This window comes from Falco peregrinus, chromosome 4 (assembly GCF_023634155.1).
Source record: "Falco peregrinus isolate bFalPer1 chromosome 4, bFalPer1.pri, whole genome shotgun sequence".
Classification (NCBI taxonomy): Eukaryota; Metazoa; Chordata; class Aves; order Falconiformes; family Falconidae; genus Falco; species Falco peregrinus.
Window position 1 is genome coordinate 63,488,787 of NC_073724.1, and position 11,508 is coordinate 63,500,294.

An 11,508-nucleotide genomic window follows, 5' to 3' on the forward strand; every position below is an offset into this window, starting at 1 on the left:
TACTACTGCACCATATTATTGACTGGCATGGAGGCCTAGCTTCATCATGTCAGACTTCAGCCTCTGATTGGTAGAAAGACATTACTTGGTAGGGAAATCATCTCAGTTGTCATCTAAATTGCTTTGCAATAGTCCTTCTGTCTCCATGTTGAGAACACAGGTAACCTGATCTTCATACAGGCACTCCTAAGTTTGAGATGTGAGTGATGGCTCTTTATTTCATTAGTGTTTTGTTCTTAAATTAAAGTCGATTCTGACAGCACCACATGGCTCCATGAGCTAAGACTCCACCATTATGATGGCCAAAGTCCAGTGCTGAGTTTTGGCAACACTGGTGGGGACCCCAAAACGAAGAACTCTGCAATGACAGACTTTTTGATTCCAGGAGTTGGAACCCACGACCTGTGTGTTGTGATACTTATTAATGCTATAGCAACCAGGAGAATTAAAACATCTGAAAATAGGACTCACAGCAACCAAAAGCTTGATGGGAAGCTGGCAAAAATATCCAAGTGAAAATTCTTCTCAGCAAGGTGCAATTTAATACATCCTTCACTTCTCTAGGACCCAGGAAGCTGTATCAGATTGCAGTTTACAGCCAAAACCTACTCCTGGGGTTTTAGAAATTGGCAACTGGTATATACTTTATTTTTCAAATGTTGCTTTGACAGGAGAAAACCACCTTTTATATAAGACTTCAGGTTAAGTCTGGGCACTGACCTTGGAAGAGAAATCCTGAACACAAATTCCTGTTTGTTAGTCATGTATGTTTTTGCAATTTATTCATTCACTTCCTAATACAAAATGTCCTGGGATCAAAACCCAGAAAGTCATTCTTGCAAGGAAGATCTAAATGACTTTCAGCTAGATACAGGTTGGATACAGATAGGCAGGTAGCCTAGGGGAGTGCTTTCACCATTGAGTTTCTCATAAAATGCCATTGTACTGCCTTTCCCTCCAGCAATGGCTTTGAATGAAGTCGTGTGTGGATGATTTATTTTTTTTTTAAGTCAGTGCTGTTAGCACATTAGTAATTTTCTCAGAGTTCTTACTGGGTTGAGTCTTAGGTATGCAGATCTAGATTTGTCCCAAGTACATGCAGAAACAGCATCTTAGGTGTCATGGCTACTTACTGGAGAAAATATAGGTGCTTACAGCTTTTCAGCCAGCTGAGATGGTGTCTGAGACAAGGCTTTAGATATCACTCTTAACCTAGAAATATTCAGTTTCCACCTGAGCCACAGGGAAGGTGCCCATTTCGGAAGTCCCTTTCTGAGTAATTCTTTCCTTAGAGGAAATGGTGTCTGCAGTTCAATATAGTCATCACCAGGTGCCTAATTTCCACTAATGAATACTCCCCACATCACTGTTATAATACATCCCCACAACTATTAGCCTGCTTTAAAGTAACGCATATTTAAGTGACCTTTTTGACTGAGAGTTTATCCTGGGCAGAACTGCACCCTAATATACTGGATGACTGCAAACTGCGTCTGAAGCTGTTACGCTACCCAGACATCTGGAGTAGGATAGCTTCACTACTTGTAGGCCAAATACAGCATTTAGGTTTGGCTCTTCTCTGTTTGCCAAAAAAATTTAGCAGACTTTTACTATGCTTTTTGTAACAAAGACATAGAAATTATGCCCGTTTGTCCAGTCTATCAGTCTGCATTTAGGAGTAGCCAAGTAATTGTGTTGACATAATCAATTTTCTTTGACTTGGTAAAGTAAATACCTACCGCTTCATATGCTGTGCGCTGTCAGCAATGCTACTGTACATGCCAAAGAAATGAGAAAGAGCCAAGTGTGATTTAGAGGAGGGATATGATTTGAAGGAATCATACTTTAGTATGCAAATGGATATTGTTTGGAAAAACACACAAATAGCGTTTACAGGCAACCAACCATTTCTAGTATGGGGGAGCATGGAATGACAAACAGCTTTTGTTTATAGCAAAAAAAGTGAGTATTGGCTAAGAAGTAGTGTTTATGGTAATTGAGCTTTACAAGGAAGTGAAACTTAGTGGGGAACACAGGGGGTAGCATTTGCAGTGAAGCAGGTAATAAGGAGAGCTGCGTAGGCATTTCCTGATTAGCATCTGCTGTTTCAACAGCTGAGGAACATGACTTGCATGTAAATGCTTGTGCTAGGCTTTAACAGGCATTCCCTCTAGCATGCCGCCTTGCCTTCTGTTTTTATTTTGAGTCTCCTTGAGCCCTACTGTGATTTGGAATCAGTGGAGGATAAAGGAGAGTAACACAAACAACAGATGTCTTAAAGTCTTGGAACAGAGAGAGAAAAAGCCCTGTGGCAAAGGAGAAGGTGCAGTTAAGGTATTTCCATTCAGTAGTTTTGATGCCTTTGGTACAGACTGTATTTGCATTTCTGCATGTGTACATATATACTGTTGTGCACACAGGTGGTAAAGAAGTAGCAGTGCAAAATATGGCCATTGCACACAGCAGAGAATACTTTTTGCATCCTGTATATGAGTGTGACCTGTAGACACTAAGTGTACTTGTTCAAACAGACAAAGCAAGCTGGTTTAGGGCAGGTTTGCAAATTATTTCCCAACTGCTGCAGTAATTTATTTTAGCCTGTTGCTGGATAAAATTAGAAGCATTTAGGTTGGAAAATTCCGATAAGATCATCAAGTCCAACCATTAACTCAGGACTGTCAATCCCATACACTAATTCTTTTTATTTCAGGCTAAAAGATGTTCCATAATTGAGAAAGCTAATAGTACGCATGGTGTCCATCAAGACAGCTTTGCTTACAGGTGGTAACTTAAGCCATGGCAACACAAATACTGTGTACCCTGATGTGAGGAGAATCCGGTTATGCACTAAATGACATTTAGTGCAGATGCAAAAAAGTACTTCATCTGTGCTTGCTGCTATGGGGAACTGTGGCTTTAAGGACTACAATTTCCAGAAAGGAAACCTGTGACAGAAACAGCTGTGAAAGTCTTAAAATATACAGGCAGCTAGAGATGGCATGGAGACCCTGAAAACACATTACCCGCTGAGTGTTAACTCGGTACTGCGTGGGGCTGGGAGCAGAAAGATGGGCAGGGAAAAGAAAAATACTGTGAATGGAGAAGTAAAAATATACTTCATATTTCCAGATTTTTGCTTCTTGGGAAAAGTAACTGAAAGAAATATAAAAAAGAGAAGTCAAGGCTAAGAACTTTTTGCTCTGAAAGCTTAGCAAGCTAACTTCCACTTTTCCCCATCTACCTCCTCCTTTTATGTCATATCTTCCACAGGTTTCAGCAGATGGGTCCAAAGACAGAAAATCACACTCACACAAAATCCTATTTTCTCGTGATATTTTAAATGCAATTTTATTTCCTTATTAACTTGATGGGTTTTTTCAAAGGATTTTGGTAAACTCTGTCTCAATATATTTTCACACTGTTTATTTTGTTAGTTTCTTGTGTATTAGAAAAAAAATTAAATTATTATTTGGCTACTGATCTACTGAAGTTTGTGCTTAGGTTAACCTTAGTAAAGAGTTGAGGACAACTGCTGTGTTACTGAATGTGAACTCTGAAAAGCATTCCAGTTTTGGGATGAATGTTAAGGATGTCAGTAGGACTTATTTTTCTTTGTACATATATTTGTACATCAAAATAGTGTTTTCTTGTGGTGTTTCAGGCCATGTGGACTCTAGGAAACTTATACATATTTTAATATTTAGGTAGCAACATTTTTTAAGCATCAAATATTAGTTGTTATAAGCAATAAGGGAGTTTCTTGCATTTAGTATGTGAAAACTGAACAACTGTTTTTTCATTAGTGCTATTTTAGCATAGATCTTCTTAATCTTTACAAGGATATCCTATCAGAAAAATAAGCACAATAATAATTATGCCTGTTTTTTCAATAGCGCTTCTATGCCTGTGATGCTTCCTCTCTACTTTGAAAATATACTATCCCTGTTGCACAGATGGGGAAACAGAGGTATCCATGGGAGGTGGAATAACTTCACCTGGAGGTCTTCTGAATGAAGACAGATCTCCTGGTCTCAAAGCAGAACCTTATTATAAGTCATATATTAAGCTTATCAAGAGGTATTTGCAAGTTAACAAAACAGAAGCCACAACTTAGAGATATCATTTAACATTTGCTTTTCCTCTCACAGGAACTTTTTACACCAGAGTGCAAATTCAAGGAGTCTGTTTTTGAAAATTACTATGTAATCTACTCATCCATGCTCTACAGACAACAGGAGTCCGGGAGGGCCTGGTTCTTGGGGCTGAACAAAGAAGGGCAGGTCATGAAAGGAAACAGAGTGAAGAAAACAAAACCAGCAGCTCATTTTCTACCCAAGCCATTGGAAGGTGAGGCTCGGTCCATTGCTGGCAGGTCCTCCTATAAATGTCACAAGAAGAAGAGGGAATGGTTTCTAAAATACCCTTTGTGAATGTGCGTGCCCCGCACAGGGGCCTTTCCAAATGACAGTCCCCAGGATTCATGGAGCAGTTTTGCACTTCAGCATAGTGATGCTATAAAGGCAGATGTAAAATCATTTTTTTCCAGGGATTAAGAGGTCATTTTGCAAGAAAATAAATCTTTTGTGGAAGTGCATTGTGCTGTTTTTAAAATATTCTCTTGGTAGGGACAAAAGCTGTTGTGAGGCTTGCAGTGAGAAAATAGTCCTTGCATTAAGCAAGAATGAAATAATGGATATTGTAGGATAATTGGGAGTTATAAAAGGAATGGATGAAATGTCAACATTTCAAAGTAAAAGCTTTCTAATACAAAACACAAAGGTCTCTTTATAAAATAAATCATACTGTATTACTTAGCCGGCTGATGTAATGCACATAACTTGTGTAAGTTGGCCTTCAAACCAAGACAGAGGCAAATAAATGTCATACTAAGCTTACACACCAAAATGATGTCACACATTATCTGAAAAGTACATCCATTTATATCTTGGAACTTTTTGGATTATCCTATGTGTTCTGCAGGCCTTTATAAACCTATACTGCTTTTTGCTTCTGGTCCTGATGGCACCCCAAATTTCACTGGTATTATTGCTACACATAGCCTCAGTTATTCTGAAAATTATCTCATTACTTAACATCTGAAAACACGTACCTAAGTAATGATTTAGTTAGCAGTCCAATTTAACATTTTAACTTAGATTTTTTTATTAAAGGATCAGTTTGTTAAATTGTTTAGAGTTTCATCATAAGGAAAGAATCTGAATAATCCTATGCTTTAACTTCATTTTGAACTCAGGCTAATGCCTTCGTGCTTTCCTTGTCTTGCAAATGCTTATGGTATTTCCATGAGCTCTCAACAATACCGACACTTTATATCTCAATTCTTTTATATTAAATTGTAAGAATTTTAGGGAGGGAAAGCCAGTGCATTTTTAAAAGCAACGTCAATCCATGTAGATTAGGAAAGAAGCTACTTTCTTTATTAATGTCTGAATGGTCAGACTATCAAAATAGTTTAAATACGGCTTAGCAATAACTTGCCCACGAGAGACATCAGATATGACAGCTCTGCTACCTAGTTCCTTACTTTATAGTTCCACCTCATGTTACTCAGTATTTCTGTAGGTCATGGTGTTATTTCATCAAGTTCTTTTAATTAATCAGTAAAGTGTCCTAAACACAGTTATGGGGGTGCTCTGAAGACATGGATCACAACCAGCCATATGTACTCCAGAGAAGACATTGAATTTCAGATTTTCAGAAGCCATAAAAGGATTTAGATTATGTCACTAGAAATGTTAGAACAAGTATTTGATTAGTTAATGATGCTATGAGACCCTTCATATTTATTACGAAACTTCACACCATTGAAGATCAAGGTCAGTACTTTGATGCTCCAGCCTCTTGCTCTAATTAGCCAAGGGATGAAGGGATTGTGCTCTCTATGGCAGCACACAGACAGTCCCAAAATCATAGTGTGATGATTAATTCCTTTGACTGCTTTGACATCTCCTTTAACGTTGCTCTGATATAAATAAATGCTACTGGAGTTAGTTATAAGTGGAAATATTACCTGATTCAGTGACATGGAAAATTAAATTGAATTATCCAAGAGCATTAATCATGAAGGCATAACGCTGGAACTGTGTAATTGAACACATGTATTTTCCTCAATGAATTTAAAGTGGTTAGACAGGGACTGAAGCCCAGCAACAAACTTTTAACTCCTCTAAGAATTCGGTTAATAGTTTAATTAGGAGTTTCCTGTACTTCTACGTTCAGTGGAGATCAGTGGCTACTGCATATGTTTTTGGAAAGAAGGAAGAAAAAAACCCCAAACCTCTTGTATAGTCTCCACAGCACTGTCCTGGACATGTCTTCAGTATGCACTTGAAGAGATCATGGCCAAACTCCTCAGATGTGGGAGACAGATGCACAAATAACTTTGTAGAACTGGACCCAAGCCTAGTCTTGCAACGTAGGACTAAAGAAGAATGCTTAAGTCTAGACAAATGTATCATATGATCCCATTTGTTAAGCATAATCTGTCTTACGTTTTACTTATAAAAACTTGTGAAATATTTATTTTAGGGGTGTGTATACACACACACACACACACACACACACACACGTGTTTGCATATCTCTGTATATTTTTGTTTGTCTGACTCATGCAAAGACAGAACAGTAGTATTTAATTTCCAAGGCTTCTATAGTTTCCATTAAACAAGCAAGCACACAGTTTCCTGCTGTGTTTTTAGGTCAGATATGGAAGAAGTGAGAAATTTGGAAGGTCAAGAAAAGCTATCAGTCATGCAGCACAAGTAAATAGTTTCCCTCACATGCAGGAGGAACGTGGATTACATTACAATATCAATTATTGTCGAAAATTAATCCTATTTGAGATGAGCTCTTAAATTAAATACATTCTTAAAAATATCTCTTCTTTTCTCTTTTCTCCCCTCAGTTGCCATGTATCGAGAACCATCTTTGCATGATATTGGAGAAACAGTGCCAAAGGCTGGGGTAACTCCAAGTAAAAGCACAAGTGCATCTGCAATAATGAATGGCGGCAAACCAGTTAACAAGAGTAAGACGACATAGCCAGATCCTCACAGGTGTTGTGACTTACTGAGTCCTGAGTACAGTTGAGTGATTTATCCTTGCCAGACTTCCCCTCTGCAATGTCTGTGGATCAGCTTGCGGCAAGTCACAGACTTGCCTGTTGCTGTTTCTGACCTGAGTTGTTGCAAGCGGATAAATCTCAACATGTAACTCCACCCACAACAAGAAGACACCTGGATGAACCAGCTAAACTCAGACCATGGAATGCCCTACCAGATATTGGAATGCCTTTTTAATATCTTTTCTGTGACTGTGACACTTCATGTGAATGACATACTTCACAAATACACTTGATACCTTGCCTGCTGACAATTGCCCATAATCCCTTTTTGAGTCCAGTTTCAGCAAAATCCATGTGTTTAAGTTCGATTTTGTAGCACACAAATAATCAAGTAATTTCTAGTTAGATGCTGTAAACCTGTGCTATTATGGATTTCTCTTCTTCCCTTTTTTATAAGGCTGCTCGCTCCACTGTCTGTGACCTTTTGCAGGGATTGTGTTTCTCTATAACTTAAGTGTTGCCGGTGGCTCAGTTTTGAAAGCAATCAGGGAATCAGGAAGCCTTCAAAAATCTATTATTACAAATTATATCTATAAAGAATAGGATTGTTGTCTCTGGCTTACAATAATGATTAAACGTGAATACTCTTTAGTAACAGATACTGTGCTTCTGAGGTTGGCATTATAGTGGAGGGAAGAGTGTCAAACACAACCAACAGGAAGTCTTCTGGAACGAGTGTTTGGCATCCCCCTATAGTTTCTTTGTGTGTGTGTGTGTTTTATACATATCACAGGCTTACTGGTAATGGTAACATTTGCCTTGCCCAGCGAGCAAGACCCACTCATTTTTGGGAAAGTGGGTCCAGAGAATTTTGTAGGCCTTGTAGGCCTGAATTAAGGCTCATTTTTCATCTACTAAATCTTCATTGTTTGAAAAACAACCACCACCAATAAAAAAAAAATAAAAAATAAGACTAACCAGAATTGCGCTACCTAAATCCATTTCAAATATAATCCTTTCCTGTTTTTTAAGGAACTGAACTTAATGCCATTGTCATTTTTGGCTGAATCCCACACCTACTTAGCAAAGCATGGGCAAGGATGTTGTTGTGTTCTTTTTTGCAGCACCAATGCAAAGGGTAGTTACAAATTATAGTTTAATATTTCTGGTGTTTTAAAAAAAAAGTTTTAAAACTGGACATATTACAAAAGTTTATTTTTATTTTTAGCTAAGCATGCGAGTCCGATCCTATGTATCTCACTGATATCCCAGTATGTACCTCCACCCAGCTTCCTAGGATAATATGCCCACCAAATTGCTAGATTGAAGGTGCCGTGCCTTGATCTCTGTATACTGTACTTTCTCCTACATGAACCTAGAAGAAATCAAAAACATTATAAAATTGAAGCCTTGGATCATACTACCAGAAACACCAACTCTTTTGAGTTTGTCACTTGTGAACAATTAAACCAATGTTGTGGGGGGAGAGGGAAGATTTAGAGAATGCCACAGAGAAGCCACTGAAGTGTTGCACACTTAGTCACAGGCTTTCAGGAGACTAAAAATATGGGTACTCTGTGTATACTTCAGAAGGTATTTGTTTCTCAGAAAGGGCAACAAGGACCAAACTGTACCTCAGTCTGGAAAACTCTGTGGCAACACTCTCTTGGCCTCTTGCTGTTACCTTGATTTTTAAGGACAAAAAAAGGAAACTATCCATTCCATTTTTACCCTTGTATTTCTGGCAATTCATTTTATCACATCTTTGTGCTGAAGTCCCTAACAGAGACTGCTGTGGTTATTTCAAACTCCCTGTCTACTCAGCTGAACAACTGATTCAGTCTGAATGAAGTCTTCATGCTAGTTTTTAAACACTTTCTGTATTTGATAAGCAACGTTTAGTGCACTCTTCAAGGAGGCTACTGTAAAGCTGCTAAATTCTAGAGAAACTCCCCCCCCCCCCCATAGGCCAGACTTCCTGGTTTATAAATGTGAGAACAGCAAGCTAACACTTGATGTTGGGTCTTTCTAGGGAGGGAATGAGTTAAGCATGAAACCCACTATCCATGTAGAGAAAAAAACATATAAACCTACTCAATACTGTGATAAAAATGCAAAGAAACTTTGACTTAGACTGTGCCCTTGCCTGCTAGCACTAAATACGTGTGTGTGGAAAGCAACGCTTTATTAAAAACTTTGGTGCACCCTTCTCATTCCATCTGGTCCAGTGGGATTTATGCACCATCCCTGAGAAAAGAAAACAAAACCAAAGCAACTCACATGGTGAGCTGGGGGCTTGCTTTCCATCTGGAGGAGCCATGGGAGGCAGCAGCCTTGATGTTGTACTATCTGCTGGGTCCCAGAGGAGGCCCCAGGCTTTCCTGCAATTATGAGAGCAGTACTTCACAATATTTTGAGTAAGATAATAGAGCTGAAGGCTGCATTCTCTTTCTCTCTCACCTGAATTTTGTAAGAGTTCACACAGAGGGATTATATGTGTTCACATCCCATCCAGATGTCTTTTTATTCACCCAGTGTAAGAGCCTGGGGAAAGACAGGGCTGGAGATCTGGCTGAGCCATGCAAGGAGGTTCTCATTCATGGCCTGATGCTACATAAGTATTGTTTTCAATGTTAAACTTTTGATCCTGAGCAATTATGATCTGTGAGCCAGTTTGGGGGGCTATAATTAAGGCCAGACTTAGTTTTTGTAAGCAGTTAGTACATACTGGAAATACAGCATTTTATTTATTATTTTCTGGTTTTGTTTCTATGGGCTAAATCCATATGTGTGTCTAATCCAATGAATAGATGTCCTAAAAAATATTTTTTCTACTGTCTGTTTAAACATAGCAAAGGGGTCTTTGTGCTTTTTTTCCTTCCTTTAATTTTGTCTCGTCTCATCTGTTGCATGGGAAGAGGATGGCAAGAATGAACTGCATGTAGTAGGATATGTCTATCAAAGCACTGCTGGTCTGTATTACTAAATTTACATACATATATGCAAAGATTTTGTCTGCATTGTACAGTTTGTGTTTATTCTTATTTGTTGTATACACAGATTCAACATGATGAATAAAACATTTCTATAAAGGCATACCAGAAAACAACAAAAAAGTTTCTGTAAGAAGTAGACTGTGCAAAACATCATTGCACTGGCCACAGGATGGTGAAACTTCATGAAAATAGGTTGGCAAACTCAGTTCTCCCCTTTTACCATGCCAAAGAAAATTTTAGCTCCTTAATATAATACCTCTCTTGCTGTTCTCCAGGATAAGACTTCACCATTTTCTTCCCTCTAAAATTAATTTTGCTGTTAAGTGAAAGCTGTTTTCAACTGTCTGTTACTACTAACATACTGTACAGTAAACCTGATGGAATCAATTTGTATTTACAGGTTGGGGTTTTGTACTTACATGTCCAGCTGTCTGTGAATCTGCAGCATTCCAGATCTTTTGCATGCTTGCTTTGTATTTTGTTCTTCTGGGTTTTATCTAATCTCTGAGAGAGTCTGTTTGCACAGCAATCCAAACTCATCTTACCATTTCATATGTTAACACTGCAAAAAGTCATTATCTCTTTCCTTTTTTCCCTGAAACCTGTATTTCAGCTACAGTTCTATTTGGCAAAATCAGTCACACCTGCACTGTTTTAGAAATCTAAAGTAGATATGAGCCACTTCAACAAAGCACCATTTTGTTGTACTTCAAGAATTTTATAAATACACAAGAATCCTTATGAGATTGCTCATATGATAGAGCCTATAGAAAGGTGTCTATAGCTTTTACGTGCTTTGTATTTCACGTAACACAGCTTTTTCATAATTTGCAGGGGGGATTAGCCACTCTCAAATAATTTTTTAATATACTATCATCTTCACAAACTTTAACTTGTGTAGACTCCAGTTGGTTCTTAACAACCCCCCTCTCCCCAAAAACACAAAGCAATTCATTTTGACTATGGTATATACCTGAAACAGCACTAAGAACTCTGACTTTTTATATATATATGTAGGTAAACTTTCTTTGGGTTTAAAACCACCATAAACAAAGAGGTATGAAAGCAGGCAGTTTGGTCCGTACACTACAAGTGTGTCTTGCTGATCCATCTGTCTATTGGTATAAAGAAGAAATTACTCAGCTCTATTCAAATAGGAATGCAAGTAAAGTCAGACTAAGTAGGTAGGTTATCTTTCTTTTAAATGCCCCTTTAGATAAATTCATATTCTGTGCAATGTATTTTAAAATGTCTAGTAACAGAGGGGTTTTTGTGATGACTAATGCAAATCTGTGGTTTATTTTTAAAGATGTAATAAAAGTTTTGTTCTATTACCTAGTCACAGAAATATTCAACTTAGCCTTCTTCATCCCAGTATCATTTAGCTACAAAATAAGATGACATTCTGTAAAGCAAAGGCAGTGCATCA

The 11,508-nt window shown here is 38.0% G+C and overlaps 1 protein-coding gene across 2 annotated transcripts in view; it reads left to right on the forward strand.

Annotated features, from left to right (window-relative positions):
* Positions 1–10,661, forward strand: part of FGF14 (fibroblast growth factor 14) — a 406,279-nt gene extending 395,618 nt beyond the window's left edge. For both annotated transcript variants that reach the window (XM_055803052.1, XM_055803053.1), the window contains exons 4-5: positions 4,149–4,347; positions 6,925–10,661. In XM_055803052.1, coding sequence (XP_055659027.1) covers positions 4,149–4,347; positions 6,925–7,061 — 336 coding nt within the window. In that variant the 3' untranslated portion in view covers positions 7,062–10,661. The remainder of the gene's footprint in view (positions 1–4,148; positions 4,348–6,924) is intronic.
* Positions 10,662–11,508: the final 847 nt, after the last annotated feature.